Genomic DNA, 16195 nt, shown 5'->3' on the forward strand with positions numbered 1-16195 from the left:
CAGGTAGATCTAGAGCATTGCTATTCTTTCACAGTGCAGTAGAAATAGGCTTCAAATGAAAATATTACATATGGACTTATGATTTTAATGGCTGCAAATGTTTATTTTCTAACTGATAATCAACATATCAACTTGACTACTCCTACATCGCCACTGTACACGGCACCTATGTAATTGTTTCTTTTGCATGGGAAGTTGTCTGAGGGTATGTATTAAATGTCGTGTCATCACATGAGTGAAACACCAAGCCTACATCATTTTAGCTGTAAGTTGTCTGAGCGTGTGTATTAAATGTCGTGTCACATGAGTGAAACACCAAGCCTATGATAGTAGCTGTAATCTAAATTTACAGATTAATTCTGAGTTATTTGGTTCTTGCAAGTCGGCGTCTATTTTGAATAATATTCTAATTTGAATATGTATGTTCTTAGTTTGTTGTTGAAATTCAAGTTTTTATTGTCATTGTTTATATAATTATGTTTTCCACTTATATATGAAGTTAGTTTGTAGTTTCTGACACATATGCGTCACCCATTTGTTTCAATTCGCTTAACTTGTTTCGTTAGATCACTAATTTGTGGTTGATGTATGTCATTGATTTGTATACACGAGGTCACAGACTGGTACCATTTGGTTTTGTCTTTGTTAAAGTTAAATTCCTCCTCAATAAAGCAGTATTTGAATGCAGTAAGTGTGCGATATACTGAATCGCTTGGTTTTTTTGACAAACATTTCTTGTGGAAATATGTCCAAATGATTTCCATATATTCCCATTTTTGTAGATTTTCTTGAGGGCCCAAGTATGAATGGACAAAAAGGACAAACAGAATTACGGTTTGTATTGGTGAATCAGTATACTTATTAATTCATCCATACAACCACTACTATACTGGTCTGATTAGTGTTTATCACAATATCTAGCAATTAGGCCTAAACAAATCTTTGGTTCCAGTTACCCGACCCCACCTAGTCTTTTACTGCCGACCCTAAACTTTTTTTTTTTTTACATATTCGAGAATAAAATCGCAAAAATTGTGTGAAGTCTTACGAGAAATAGTGGATGTGGAAATTGACAATATAAAACTATTCTTCCAATCTGTAATGGCTGTACATCTGATAGGAAGAAATAAATAACACAGACCATTTGGAAAATAATGGAAAACCATGAACTAGACACTCATACATGAAAACAAATAAATAAATTTTAAAAAATCTACCCACCCCGCCTATTTTAAAATTGAGCGTAATCGGACCCACACAATATTTTTTTATTACCTGCCTTAAAGTTCGTAAGCTGAAGAAAAAAAACCCTGGTTTTCATACTTGCATGTTACAGATAGGGGAAATATTTTCAAGTGATCAACATTAATATATTTTGACAACCTAAGAAATATTACATGTCGAGTGCCCGGCACAGGTGCTCATCGAAGTTGCTCACGGTTCTAGGCCATATGTACATGTATCTACGCAAGCTGTCATGCTGGCCCAGCGAATGTTCAGCCTGGCATCGCATCCTCACTTGTGTATATATATATGAACTCGTGTGGGTTGCCGTAGTTTTATAGTATGACCCTAACCCCCAAGGCCCAGCAGTGGTGACTACACAACCCAGGGGCAGAAGCACAAAAACACATTGGTTTAACCGTACAACAACTGGGAATGGTTTACACCGTCCGCGACAAAGAAATAAGTCCTGAAGAAACCCACAATATATCAAATACTTTTCGTAATGTCGCAGACTTTTCATTAATAATATCAAAATAAAATGATTGTTATTGTGATTCTACAACGATCGACGATTGCTGTACAACAGTGGGCATTATGTGCGAGTGTGTATTTATATAGGATCGGTGTCATCGTGATACGGCTAAGGTCAACAGCTGACCGGCGTTTGGCAAAGTTGCAAATACAAAGTGTGGAGCATCAAAATATGCGAATGGCTGCTAACCCTATTACACGTGTCTTGGTCCATCTACGGAAAGGAAGCGAAAGCCAATCGCATCGTGCAAAATTTACCCAGGTGACAAATGTGTATACTCTCAATATTCGAATGCACGGTGTATGGTGTGATATGTGCATGTGGTGGGTGGGTGTAAAGTCTTACAAGTTACAGTCTACAGATCCAGTACACGATGTTGAAGATTCTTGAGGAATAAATGTGCTGTGAAAACGACGTCATCAATACTAATTTGACAGGGAATGGACAAGAATTAATTGTCGCTTCTCTCTTTCAGAGTGTCTCAGACTTATTCACTGGTTGCCATGGAGAAATTGGTGAAGTTGGCTGCGAGCTCAAAGATAACAAATTATTGATATCCGACGTTGGTGGCGACAGAGTATTTCTCAAGGTATGGATATTTGTAGATTAATCATAGACCAGTGGTCAACAAACAAATGTATAGATTAATATTTCATATTTAAATTTTTTTCTCATTTTGAATTTAATGATTCATTCATTCATTCATTCATTCATTCATTCATTCATTCATTCATTCATTCATTCATTCATTCATTCATTCATTTTTTCATCCATCCATTCATTCCTTCCTTCCTTCATTCATTCATTCATTCACCCATTCATTCATTCATTCACTCTACTAAATTCATTTATTGATTCTTTTGGGTCATAAACTATTATAGGTTTTTCTTTCTTAACCAAATTCATTCTTCCATTTTATTTATTTATTTAAATAATACATAAACATGGTTTATCAGATGATATTCCTAGTAGAATACCTGTAGAATATGTAGAAACTAAAGGTAAACATAGTAATATTATGTAGCAAGTTTTTTTTCTAACTGTGTTTCTTTGCATGTTATGTTTAATATCTCTGTTTTGTAGAGGGCATCATTTTGTCCAGTCCATCATCTGAAAGTCGAAGACATACCATCCATACCAGAAGACACTCTACAAAGAGGAATAGATGTTGGAGTAAGCACTTTGATAAGAACTCAAGACAGGAGAATTCTGTTAACAAGGAGAGCCTCACACTTACGGATCTTTCCTGGTGTGTGGGTACCTCCAGGGGGTCATGTAGAACTCAATGAAAATGTAAGTTTTTTTGTTTTTGTTTTTCAGTATTATTTGATTGTTTAGAATTAAAAATGTCAATGATCTTTTACAGAACTTTTAGAATAAAACAGTGACATAACCAAAATGTGTATGTATATATACCTGTATGCAAATATACCTGTATGCAAATGAATATACAATTGATCCATACACAAAAACATATGATTATGAACATACTATCGGGTGTGCGGGATAGATACAGTAATAGAATCATATGACATGTGAGTGCCTGGTATGGGGTACTCATGGTATTTGCACTCATGCTTGTGCTTTCTGCTGCACTTTCACCTACCTTCATTAAAGTATGGCCACAGACTTATTGGGGTGGGGGTGGGGGTGGGGGATGTGTATTTGCACTCATGCTTGTTGTGTTTTCTGCAGCACTTTCAGTTGCTATGCTTGTGAAAGTTCTGCTGCAGACAACACCACCACAAGCACTCATTTAAATACTTGGAGACAGGAGTATGCCACATATACACTTATGCATCTAAGGGGATCTGTCATATTTCTGTGAATCAGTCAAGACAGATTTATTTTTGAGTAGATATAATATGTAGTACTATAGCTTTTCAACTTTGGAAGTTTGTAGCTACTACAGTTTGGTAGCACTTCAAAATCTTGGGGGGGGGGCTGGTTATAGCTTAGAATGATATAACATAAATGTTTCAAAAATATTATATTTTTCATGGAGAAGGTTACACAAATATCTTATGAAAGATAGTAGATATCTTATTGTAATGGATTCAAATTATATTATTTTAATTTATAAAGGATGTTTAAAATATATATTTCATGAAAGATATGATACAAAAATATCTAATTTCATGCTTTTCAGATAATTGAAGCAGGTCTAAGGGAACTACATGAAGAAACAGGTCTACATTTAAACCCACAAGAGTGCCCTGGCCAGATAACAGCTCTTTGGGAGGTATGTGTTATAGTGCTGGCAATAAAACTGTACATCATACATGTAGTGTCGGTTTAATGATTTCTGACAAATTTTAGCTCTCCTAAAACAAAGGACCACAGAATTGTTTAAGAACTTTATTTTCAGGGAAATTTGTCTTTGAGTCACGTTACACAGTTTTAGGATGTAAGGTAATAAGAATAAGTCATTAGTAATAAATTAAAGTGTCTCTAAAAATGCTTCAGTTATAGCTATTTCTGTCTACTGATAAACTTTACTGATTGTCTGTTGTTGTTTTTGTAGTCAGTCTACCCACCCTATTTATCTAGGGGTCTTCCAAGAAGACATCATATTGTGGTATATGTCACTATTGATGTCAAAGAGAATCATGATGTTTTAGATCAGAGAATTAAGATAGACCCTAATGAAGTCGGTGCATCGGCATGGCTGGATGAAACTTTAGTCAAAGCTATTATCGCATCAGATGAAGATGGCAGTGAAGATGAAATACCAACAGATTTACCAGAATATTTCAGGTATGAGATATATATATATTTAAATTCATAACAGTAATCAACACAAGTCTGAATTGACCTTTCCTACAAGTGTACTAAAGGCAGAAATAATTCTGACTGGACATTTCCTTAATGTTGATAGCAGTGAGCAATACAAGTGTACTAAAGGCAGAAATAAATTTTCCTTTAAGTTGAAAGCAGTTATCAATACAAATGTAATAAAGGTAGAAATAATTTTAACTGGACATTTCCTTTAAGTTGATAGCAGTAATCAAATACAAGTGTACTAAAGCTAGAAATAAGTCTGACTTGACTTTTTCCTACAAGTGTACTTAAGGCAGAAAAAATTCTGACTGGACATTTCCTTTAAGTTGATAGCAGTAATCAAATACAAGTGTACTAAAGCTAGAAATAAGTCTGACTTGACTTTTTCCTACAAGTGTACTTAAGGCAGAAATAAATCTGACTGGCCTTTTCCTTTAAAAGATGGTTGTAGTTTTGTAAAAAAATGAAATTATTCCCAAAATGTATATTTAACTTTTTCTTTTGCTCTGGTTTTACTTTACAGGGCTAAGGTTGTCAATAGTGCTCGTGAACAGATAGACACTGATTTGAAAACTTGTGTATTGTTAAAGCAAGCACCAGCAGTGCTGACTGGTGATGATATAGAACGAGTCAGTACAGGAACAAAATTTGCTCTGAATATGTTGATGAAGAAGATGTTGCCTAGGTAACAAGAGGAATGCTTGGACCAAATACTAAACTTCACATAAACTACCAAATACATGTAGTCTGACCATAGATTTCATTCAACAAGTTTTGTTGAAAGCCACTAAACTGTTACAACTTTTTAGATAGTTTGACTACCTTAAAATCTCTGAGGAAACACTCTACAAACAAACAACACATGAACAGCTGTGTGATTTTGACAGAACCTCATGACACATAAGTGCAAGTGTTGTGTAGTATTTGCATTAAAGCTTATGGTAGTCTCAGCAACCAAACTTTCATGAGCATAGCTCATGGAAACACACCAGTAAATGTCTCAAGTATTAGTGCAAATTCGTGACCCCTGAGTGCTACACATTCATATGTTCACATGTTATGGGGTTCGCTGATTACATATATTTATCCAAAATGGTAAATTTTGCAAAAAATACAACTTTGTTGTATATTTCTTGTTTGGACACTCATTTGTATATAGTTATGCGATAATACATTTTAGTTTTGCACTGTACTGCAAATATCGATAGTTATGCACACATACGCCAATACAAGTAATCAATGCTAGATACATATATAAGAATATAATATTATTGTTCATGATTTTTCATAAAATTTGCAGATGTTTCGTACTATTTATAATATGTTCTAACATCAAATGTAACATTTTAAAGGAGATTAAAGGGACAATTTTCAAAGCTGGGTGCACTGTATACTTTTTGGGGACTAATCTTTGCTGCATATTAAAAGACGTTTTAGTATTTTTTGGGCCTGATCTGAAAAAAATAAACACTTCTTCTCACAGTTTGCAGAGGATACAACTTCTAGAGAACTTGGCTGACTTTTAAAATGGAAAGAAATCTTCTTTGTATTGCTAGATACACAGTAAAGAAATTCCAAACGGCGGAAAAAATGCAAATTGTTGTATTTCCCATACTTGTATAAACCATACACGTTTGATCCAACTTGAACGCCTATGTACATTTGTATAAATCAGTCAATAATATGACAACCAGTGACATATAGCCCATTCCTAGTCCTCATTGCAGATGGAGTAAGTCAGGACTCGATTCTGACATTGACCCTCTCTTCTGTTGGTGTTGAGGGCATCAATGTGTCCTGTACATTGTCTGCAATCAGAACTATCCCCTCCCAGACATGAACATTCAGCTGCACAAATGATTTCATACATCATTCCATGTACACTACATGGACTAATCAAGCATGACCCACCCAGTGTTTATTGAACAACAAAAAATACACAAAAAAATACACAGAAGAATTCTCATAGTTAGAAATTACCATTCATATGAATGCAGTGTGCAACAAAAGACAAAACAACTTGAAAAATAAATACATGATGTAATAAAATGTAATACAATCATAACACAATAATAATGGATGACTGTGGATAGCGAGGGAAAGGTTGAGGGTACCAGCAAATGTTAACCCTGGAAATTTGGCTGAAATACAAACTCAGGTATCCTGGTCAAGAGCATGCACATTCACAAGACTGGACTGGCACATTTTTACCACGATAGATTAGGATATTAGGTGGCATAAATGCTAGAATCGCGGTGTGTTTTCAAAGTATTATAGGGGATAAAAAATACCAAATGGAAAATATGTGGAAAACCCAGCCATGGAAAATTCTTCATTTTATTCTCTGCCTATACTTTATCCATACAAAAACCATGGAGACTCAGTTACAAATAAACAAACAAAAACAAACATAGATAAATAAATAAATAAATAAGTAAATGTAAAATAAGTATAAATGACCAAATGAAAATACCATTTTAAACACAAGAATAATTGTTCTGTACAGGTATACACAGGCCTGAATACTATTAAAATAACGTACTATGTTTCTATATATATTTAATATCCATACAATTTATGGATGAGCACACCTACATATAAAAACATGTTTTGTTTTGTTTTTACAATTGTCACATGCATAATGTAAGTGATGTCAACTCATTAAAATACTTTTGAGAACCAAAAGTTTGAAATAATTGCTTTTATTTATTAACCCCTGTAATAATTGATGGAAAGTCCAGCCCTGCTTTCCATCAAAGTTTGATCTGGTTTCACCTAAAATGTTCTAATTTCATTTTAAAAAAACATCTGTTTCTAGTCGCAAAAGCAATCAAAAAAATTACTTCTACATAAAACCTTGATTGCACATTTAAAAAATGAATAAATGAAAGTACTCTCTTATCTTCCACCACCCCATAAAGTAATATGAGTAACCCTTGAACTTAGTTGCTTTGCATCATGGGAATCGTGACGCCATTTTCCCGGAAGTTGGTCAGAATCAAATACCTTTCATGTGTGGATGAGAGTAATCACGATCTGTTTGTGATCGTAGTGCACTGGAATTTGAAAACTTGACAACCTCTGAAACGTGGCGTGAAAGATCTTAAAATATCAAGGTTACTTGTGTTGCGTCTTTGTATAACTCACTGCCGTGGGTAACGTTATTTGTGAGTGGTCGATAGTCGTGTATTTATTGTTGCCAGGGGTTTGACGCCGAGATCTTGCACACTAGAGGGGAACGGATTGATACTTAGGCGTCTGTTTCTGGTAGGAAACTTTCACTTGCAATATGGGGTTTCTCGACAAACTATCGGCGTGGCTTGGGTTTAAGAAGAAGGAAGTTCATATACTGTGTGTTGGCCTTGACAACAGTGGTAAAACAACAATAATAAACCAGCTGAAACCAAAGGATGTAAGTACTAGATATAGGGTAGTTCAACTTGAAGGAAGTCTCTTAATTTCCTAGACCTCCTTCTGACATTGTCCCTTTCCTTTTCTATGTCAGAAATGAGTCCCCACTTACTCTGTCTGCAAGCAGGACTAGTGTAGAACATCATCCGTGTACACATAAAATTAAAAACTTCACAAATTGTGGTATTGAAAATATTCCCAATGCAATAGCCATTTCCCCTATGTCCATGGATGTATTGTGAGACTAGTAGTAATTACTGTTACAGAGCCCACACAGTGTAAGTGATGTTTATGTGTTATCTTTATGGTGTCTATCTCAACATGAAATCATAGACCGTGCACAAAACCTGTGATCAAGCTCACTGATCTTGATAGTTCATTTAATAACTTTGACTCACTTTGAGGAAAAGCACTGTAATAATGACCCATATCTGATTAAGATTAAAATTTGGTGTGAAAAAAGAAACGTCTGAAACAAAAGGCAAAAAGTTGTACATGAACTTTTTAAAAGAATGAGCCTCTATAATCCTCTACTGATAAGATATCACGAATGCAGAATTCTGGGATTGAATAGTGGGCCTTTAAGTACATAACTAACATCAAATGTTTGTATTTTGTATTTCACTTGTAGAGCCAATATGAAGATATAGTTCCAACAATTGGATTTTCAGTTGAGAAATTTGCCTCTTCGTCTATGTCTTTCACTGTGTTTGATATGTCAGGACAAGGTAGATATAGGAATCTATGGGAACACTATTACAAGTAAGTCTGTGTTTGATATGTCAGGACAAGGTAGATATAGGAATCTATGGGAACACTATTACAAGTAAGTCTGTGTTTGATATGTTAGGACAAGGTAGATATAGGAATCTATGGGAACACTATTACAAGTAAGTCTGTGTTTGATATGTGAGGACAAGGCAGATATAGGAATCTATGGGAACACTATTACAAGTAAGTCTGTGTTTGATATGTTAGGACAAGGTAGATATAGGAATCTATGGGAACACTATTACAAGTAAGTCTGTGTTTGATATGTTAGGACAAGGTAGATATAGGAATCTATGGGAACACTATTACAAGTAAGTCTGTGTTTGATATGTCAGGACAAGGCAGATATCAAAATCTATGGGAACACTATTACAAGTAAGTCTGTGTTTGATATGTCAGGACAAGGTAGATATAGGAATCTATGGGAACACTATTACAAGTAAGTCTGTGTTTGACATGTCAGGACAAGGTAGATATAGGAATCTATGGGAACACTATTACAAGTAAGTCTGTGTTTGATATGTCAGGACAAGGTAGATATAGGAATCTATGGGAACACTATTACAAGTAAGTCTGTGTTTGATATGTTAGGACAAGGTAGATATAGGAATCTATGGGAACACTATTACAAGTAAGTCTGTGTTTGATATGTTAGGACAAGGTAGATATAGGAATCTATGGGAACACTATTACAAGTAAGTCTGTGTTTGACATGTCAGGACAAGGTAGATATAGGAATCTATGGGAACACTATTACAAGTAAGTCTGTGTTTGATATGTCAGGACAAGGTAGATATAGGAATCTATGGGAACACTATTACAAGTAAGTCTGTGTTTGATATGTCAGGACAAGGTAGATATAGGAATCTATGGGAACACTATTACAAGTAAGTCTGTGTTTGACATGTCAGGACAAGGCAGATATAGGAATCTATGGGAACACTATTACAAGTAAGTCTGTGTTTGATATGTGAGGACAAGGTAGATATCAAAATCTATGGGAACACTATTACAAGTAAGTCTGTGTTTGATATGTTAGGACAAGGTAGATATAGGAATCTATGGGAACACTATTACAAGTAAGTCTGTGTTTGATATGTCAGGACAAGGTAGATATAGGAATCTATGGGAACACTATTACAAGTAAGTCTGTGTTTGATATGTCAGGACAAGGTAGATATCAAAATCTATGGGAACACTATTACAAGTAAGTCTGTGTTTGATATGTCAGGACAAGGTAGATATAGGAATCTATGGGAACACTATTACAAGTAAGTCTGTGTTTGATATGTTAGGACAAGGCAGATATAGGAATCTATGGGAACACTATTACAAGTAAGTCTGTGTTTGATATGTGAGGACAAGGCAGATATAGGAATCTATGGGAACACTATTACAAGTAAGTCTGTGTTTGATATGTCAGGACAAGGTAGATATAGGAATCTATGGGAACACTATTACAAGTAAGTCTGTGTTTGATATGTTAGGACAAGGCAGATATAGGAATCTATGGGAACACTATTACAAGTAAGTCTGTGTTTGACATGTCAGGACAAGGTAGATATAGGAATCTATGGGAACACTATTACAAGTAAGTCTGTGTTTGATATGTGAGGACAAGGTAGATATAGGAATCTATGAGAACACTATTACAAGTAAGTCTGTGTTTGATATGTCAGGACAAGGCAGATATAGGAATCTATGGGAACACTATTACAAGTAAGTCTGTGTTTGATATGTCAGGACAAGGCAGATATAGGAATCTATGGGAACACTATTACAAGTAAGTCTGTGTTTGATATGTCAGGACAAGGTAGATATAGGAATCTATGGGAACACTATTACAAGTAAGTCTGTGTTTGACATGTCAGGACAAGGTAGATATAGGAATCTATGGGAACACTATTACAAGTAAGTCTGTGTTTGATATGTTAGGACAAGGTAGATATAGGAATCTATGAGAACACTATTACAAGTAAGTCTGTGTTTGATATGTCAGGACAAGGCAGATATAGGAATCTATGGGAACACTATTACAAGTAAGTCTGTGTTTGATATGTTAGGACAAGGTAGATATAGGAATCTATGGGAACACTATTACAAGTAAGTCTGTGTTTGATATGTTAGGACAAGGTAGATATAGGAATCTATGAGAACACTATTACAAGTAAGTCTGTGTTTGATATGTTAGGACAAGGTAGATATAGGAATCTATGGGAACACTATTACAAGTAAGTCTGTGTTTGATATGTCAGGACAAGGTAGATATAGGAATCTATGGGAACACTATTACAAGTAAGTCTGTGTTTGATATGTCTGGACAGGGCAGATATAGGAATCAATTTTTTGTGTGATAGCTTCATGTAGTGCATTTGTAATATTGAAACAACTTTGATTCTTTACAGAGATGCACAGGCTATAATTTTTGTGATAGATAGCAGTGATAAACTACGTATGGTGGTGGCTAAAGATGAACTTGATCAACTGTTAACTCATAACGGTAAGGCCAATACCAAAACTTATCAAATGTTTCTTCTATCAGCTGTTAATTCATCATGGTAAGGCCAATACCAAGACTTATCAACTGTTAATTCATCATGGTAAGGCCAATACCAAAACTTATCAACTGTTAATTCATCATGGTAAGGCCAATACCAAAACTTATCAGCTGTTAAGTCATCATGGTAAGGCCAATTCAAATGTAGGGCTTATCAAACAGTTTTTGTAAGTTCATATGGACAAGAGGGACTTGGTCTGTGTAGTATCACATTCTTGTTTTTTCAAGTAGAAAAATATATAAAAGTTCTTTTGATTATAAATGCAGACTAAAACTTATTTCTCATCCATATGGCTACTTTCAATCTAAAGAGTTCAACAAGGTAATGGAAAACAATTTGAAGTGCTTTCCTTACTGTTCTGTGTATATACTTTTCTTACAGCTATCAAAAACAGAAGAGTCCCTGTTTTAGTATTTGCAAACAAAATGGATCTGAGAGATGCAATGTCGTCAGTCAAAGTATCTCAAATGATGGAATTAGAAACTATTCAAAACAAGGCATGGCATATATGTGCTAGTAATGCAGTAACAGGAGAAGGGTTACATGAAGGAGTTGAATGGCTCACAGGTATGTTCAAAATGATTAATTTTGTTGTTGATAATGGGGACTGTTCAGTTTGGCATATTTGTCTGTCATCCCTAAATCTGTTAACTTTGTACAGCAGGTCGGGTTTATTAAGAAATTCAGTATTTCTTAGGGAATCTCTGTATTATAGAGGGGAATATTTAGTGCAACTTGTACAGATAACCATTCTGTCTGTCTCTGTCTCTCTAAAATTGTCTTTGTCTGTCTGTCTGTCAGTCTGTCTGTCTGTCTGTCTGTCTGTCTGTCTATCTATCTCACTGTTTCTGTGTGTCTGCTTACCTGCCTGCCTGTCTGTCTGTCTGTCTGTCTGTCTGTCTGTCTGTCTGTCAGTCTGTCTGTCTGCCTCTGTCTCTCTCACTCTCTACTTATACCATGTACATGTCTGTGCCGATTTGAAGTACAAATGAGTAGGTGTTTCTGTGTTAGTTAATGTTAGGTGTTTCTGTGTTAGTTAATGTTAGGTGTTTCTGTGTCATAAAATATCTTAAAAAGAAGGACTACACACTTACATCTGTATGTATTAATGTCTCTATTTGTTGGTTTTAATTTATTTGTTATATTTTCTTTTCACCTCTTGTTTTTACAGATCAGATTCGTTCAACCCAAAGGCCATAAGTGTAACAGCTGCATGACAATCACATTTTGTGTACCTGAGCAGGAAATGTAGTTTTGGAACCATCTTTTTTCTATCATGTACGAGAAGACGCTGTAATATCTATAGACATTGTTAACTTTGGCTAAACAGGAAGTTGGTCATCGGTCAACCAGCCTTGCTTGTGGGAGAGGGATTTATCAGTGATATTGTATTCCAAGAAAATGCCACAGTTGTCCGTCACTCTCTATTGTTTAATACACGTAGTTTTGAAATTATCCCAAAATGCATTAGGGCAGCCACACTGAAATTCTATGTTTCTCGTGACCTGATCGACCTCATATTTCTTCAGTCTGGCAAAATAATAACAAAACTGCGCCCTCTATGGCAGGATTTGACAAAAACTCACAATGGCACTGATTGTCAGATGGTATTCCTATGAGTGGGTATAAGTAAAAATTATCATTTATGAAATTTGAGAAATTTGATAAAATCAAATAGTTTAAACTTTCCTTCTTACTTTAATTACCATTTCTAAGTCATTCAGACTGTTAAAGTATGATTATGAATTAAAAGTATCACCAACATGTACACGTACTTACTTTATTTTATGTTTTAACAAATTTGAACCCATCAACTGATTCATCATTTTTAAGGTGTTATGATGAGAAACATAGAAATAAATATGTGTGGCCTTATCATAGAATTAAATATGTGTGGCCTTACCATAGAATGATTCTGTGTAGACATGTTTAAGGTACATCAAGGAATCACCAGAAGAAGACAGATACAAAATAATCCTGCCACAGTGACTATAAGTGTTTTCCATGCAAACACCATTGTTAGCCCCCTACTTTCCTCAAAAGTCAAAAGTCAGGCAAGCCTAGACCACATTTTCTGTCCGTCCTATACATGCATGAGTTTGTCAGTGCACAGCCATTTTTCTGCCATGAAAAATGGTACTTTATCAAGCCTGGAGCAGTGGGAATACAAGACATTACATACTATACATGTGAGTTTGTTTTGTATTTCTTTTTTAAATGTAACAATCTTGTCCATGTTTGTTCGAGAGATCCACAGTTTATATACTTTTACCTTCAAATATAATTTCAGGTCCTGTGATGTTACAAGATGCGTCACAGAAATCTGTTGAGTTAGATTTTCTATGAAGACTGCTTATTGCCTCTTATGTTACTAGATTGTAAGATATGCCATGTCGTTCCACCCTCACTAGCTGTCACTGGTGTGTGAGGGCGCCCTGTCATGGCATACCTTTCACGCTATTTTGTTGCCTGTTGAGTTGGTTGTGTAACCATTGTAATCTGTAGTCAGGCTTAAAACAATGTTCCATTATTACAATGAAATTTCCACTTAGTGTCAACATGATTAACATTGCTGCAATAACATTTTCACCTATCACCATATGTTTTCAAAGTTGACAAAATAAACATTTTCAAAAAATATGCTGTCAAATACTTCAATTGGTAAAGAAGAATACCATTCCAAGAGTTTATATATATGTACATTGTAATTCACTCCAATCACTTGTTGCCCATGGTGCCACATGTTACAAATTGTCTCGTGTCACCTGTGTAACTCGCCCTTTATGAAGGTATGTCTATGTAAAGAGTTGCCCCTGTACATCTTCAATGCAAATTTTAGACTAGAAGAATTTAACCAAGTAGACAATAGAAATGAACTTTTTTCTGTAAAGATGAATTATGGCCAAGAAAATAGGATACACTTTCTAGAATGGCTAAAGACTTGAAATATTTAAGATTTGTAAATGTCTAATTCCATGATGTACGTCCTATTGTTTGGACGGATATCTTTCCTTGGTTTTTGTTTTGGCTTATTTGTCTTTGGTTTATTTTAATACCATTTTCATATCTAATGATGTCAAAATATGTTTGCTGGTGTTTTTCTATTGAAAGAAAGATATAAACATAGTCAACAAGTATTTTCACAGTGATGACCCTGTCGACACTCAGATGACAACTAGCTCCTGGGTACCGGGTGTTTATAGTCCAGTGGACATTCAAAATATAATGCATATCATGTACATGTATTGGGAAGGGTTCAGTTCATCTTGGAATTGCAACAATGGGTGATCTATCCCTTTGTTTATCAATTGTAGCTATACTAGTGTGAAAAATTTAATTCAGTGCACATCCTGTAATTCTGGAATGATAGCAAAGATGAAAATGAAGTGTTATATATTCATTGTGTTATGTAATATGGAGTCATGATGGTCGGATGGTTAGAGTGACTGGCTTGGAATCTGCAGGTGCCAGGTTTGAGCCCCATTGCTGCCATTTGTTTGTGAGTGGCTAAAGTCTTTGGGCAAGATTTGAACCACAACTGTGTCTCAGTCAACCCAGCTGTATAATTGGGGACCTGGTAGGATAGAGGTTGCAATGTGAATGCTTTAATCATATGTTCTTATTAAGGCTGCAAGGGATCGTATGCTCCCCAGGGAGTTGAGGAAGTATACAGGGCTGTTGTGCCGATATAGATCCAAGCCAGGGGTAATAATTGTAAAGCGCTTTGAGCACAAAGTGGGAAAGCGCTATATAAAAACCAACATTATTATTATTATTATATATATATACCTTGTGTACTTGTTTGATAAATGATATCTGAACAGTTCTCACTACCTGTAATGTCATTTTACCTCGTGCTAGATAGTCAAAATAGGAGGACAAGGTAGCCTTTAATATCTCATGCATACCTATAATAATGCATGTGTAGTGCATGGAACAGAACTCATGATGTCCATAAAGATACCAAAGGATTATTATGTTCATGTTATACTATAAAGTCGGTGAAAAATCTATTTCAGGTAGTGAGAATTGTAGTATAGAAGTGTATGTATTATGTTTGTTTTGTATAGTTTTGAGTAATGACACTTTAAATTTCACAAATATTACTTGATTTGCTGTGATGTAGAATATTTTTGTCATTCTGTGGAAATATTTGTGATATATGTACATATGATATGAAGTGTTAATTTCCTATCCTCAAATGATGAGCTGTGTATTCATACACAATTCTACTTAATTTCTTTATACTTTAGTTTCCCATTAAAGAAATAAAATGATATTGTATGTTTGCTTAATACTGACTGACTTGACTATTGATGTGTGTAACATCTGAATAATTGTTGGTCTGAAATTTGAAATCTGAAATATGTATTGTACAACAACAACAACAACAACAACAACAACAACAACAACAACAACAACAACACCCACATCATGAGAAAGTGCCAGTGTGAGATATTTGTGGAATTTCAAACAAAAAGTATTTCATTCGGTCATAGATTTGGCCATACTAGTAACAACATTGCATAAAAAGTATTTCAATCGGTCATAAGAACCCACTTCATTCGGTCATAGATTTGGCCATACTAGTAACAACATTGCATAAAAAGTATTTCAATCGGTCATAAGAACCCACTTCATTCGGTCATAGATTTGGCCATACTAGTAACAACATTGCATAAAAAGTATTTCAATCGGTCATAAGAACCCACTTCATTCGGTCATAGATTTGGCCATACTAGTAACAACATTGCATAAAAAGTATTTCAATCGGTCATAAGAACCCACTTCATTCGGTCATAGATTTGGCCATACTAGTAACAACATTGCATAAAAAGTATTTCAATCGGTCATAAGAACCCACTTCATTCGGTCATAGATTTGGCCATACTAGTAACAACATTGCATAAAAAGT

The 16195-nt window shown here is 35.0% G+C and overlaps 2 protein-coding genes across 3 annotated transcripts; both read left to right on the forward strand.

Moving 5' to 3' along the window:
* The first annotated feature begins 1936 nt into the window (after positions 1-1936).
* LOC144446969 (m7GpppN-mRNA hydrolase NUDT17-like) lies at positions 1937-5238 on the forward strand. Its single transcript, XM_078136835.1, has 6 exons — positions 1937-2020; positions 2235-2348; positions 2843-3052; positions 3909-4001; positions 4284-4516; positions 5064-5238. Exons 1-6 carry the CDS (start codon positions 1937-1939, stop codon positions 5227-5229), a joined length of 900 nt encoding a protein of 299 aa, XP_077992961.1. The 3' UTR covers positions 5230-5238.
* Positions 5239-7546: 2308 nt separating this feature from the next.
* Positions 7547-15533, forward strand: LOC144446432 (ADP-ribosylation factor-like protein 6). Of its 2 annotated transcripts, XM_078136193.1 has the most exons (6): positions 7547-7952; positions 8583-8679; positions 10472-10505; positions 11128-11222; positions 11662-11847; positions 12452-15533. In XM_078136193.1, the coding sequence occupies exons 1-6, from the start codon at positions 7830-7832 to the stop codon at positions 12478-12480; spliced, it is 564 nt and encodes a 187-aa protein (XP_077992319.1). In that variant the 5' UTR covers positions 7547-7829; the 3' UTR covers positions 12481-15533. The 2 variants fall into 2 exon arrangements, with proteins under 2 accessions (XP_077992319.1, XP_077992320.1); XM_078136194.1 differs by lacking the exon at positions 10472-10505 and having other exon boundaries at positions 8583-8713.
* The last annotated feature ends 662 nt before the right edge of the window (positions 15534-16195 follow it).

This window comes from Glandiceps talaboti, chromosome 15 (assembly GCF_964340395.1).
Source record: "Glandiceps talaboti chromosome 15, keGlaTala1.1, whole genome shotgun sequence".
NCBI lineage: Eukaryota > Metazoa > Hemichordata > Enteropneusta > Spengelidae > Glandiceps > Glandiceps talaboti.

Excerpts from the sequence above, each read along its gene's own strand:
- LOC144446432 (XM_078136194.1), top strand. The coding sequence starts at position 7,830 with ATGGGGTTTCTCGACAAACTATCGGCGTGGCTTGGGTTTAAGAAGAAG. Across the intron at positions 7,953-8,582 it reads ACCAGCTGAAACCAAAGGAT|AGCCAATATGAAGATATAGT; the intron begins GTAAGTACTAGA and ends TTTCACTTGTAG. Across the intron at positions 8,714-11,127 it reads CTATGGGAACACTATTACAA|AGATGCACAGGCTATAATTT; the intron begins GTAAGTCTGTGT and ends GATTCTTTACAG.
- LOC144446969 (XM_078136835.1), top strand. The coding sequence starts at position 1,937 with ATGGCTGCTAACCCTATTACACGTGTCTTGGTCCATCTACGGAAAGGA. Across the intron at positions 2,349-2,842 it reads GCGACAGAGTATTTCTCAAG|AGGGCATCATTTTGTCCAGT; the intron begins GTATGGATATTT and ends TCTGTTTTGTAG. Across the intron at positions 4,517-5,063 it reads GATTTACCAGAATATTTCAG|GGCTAAGGTTGTCAATAGTG; the intron begins GTATGAGATATA and ends TTTACTTTACAG.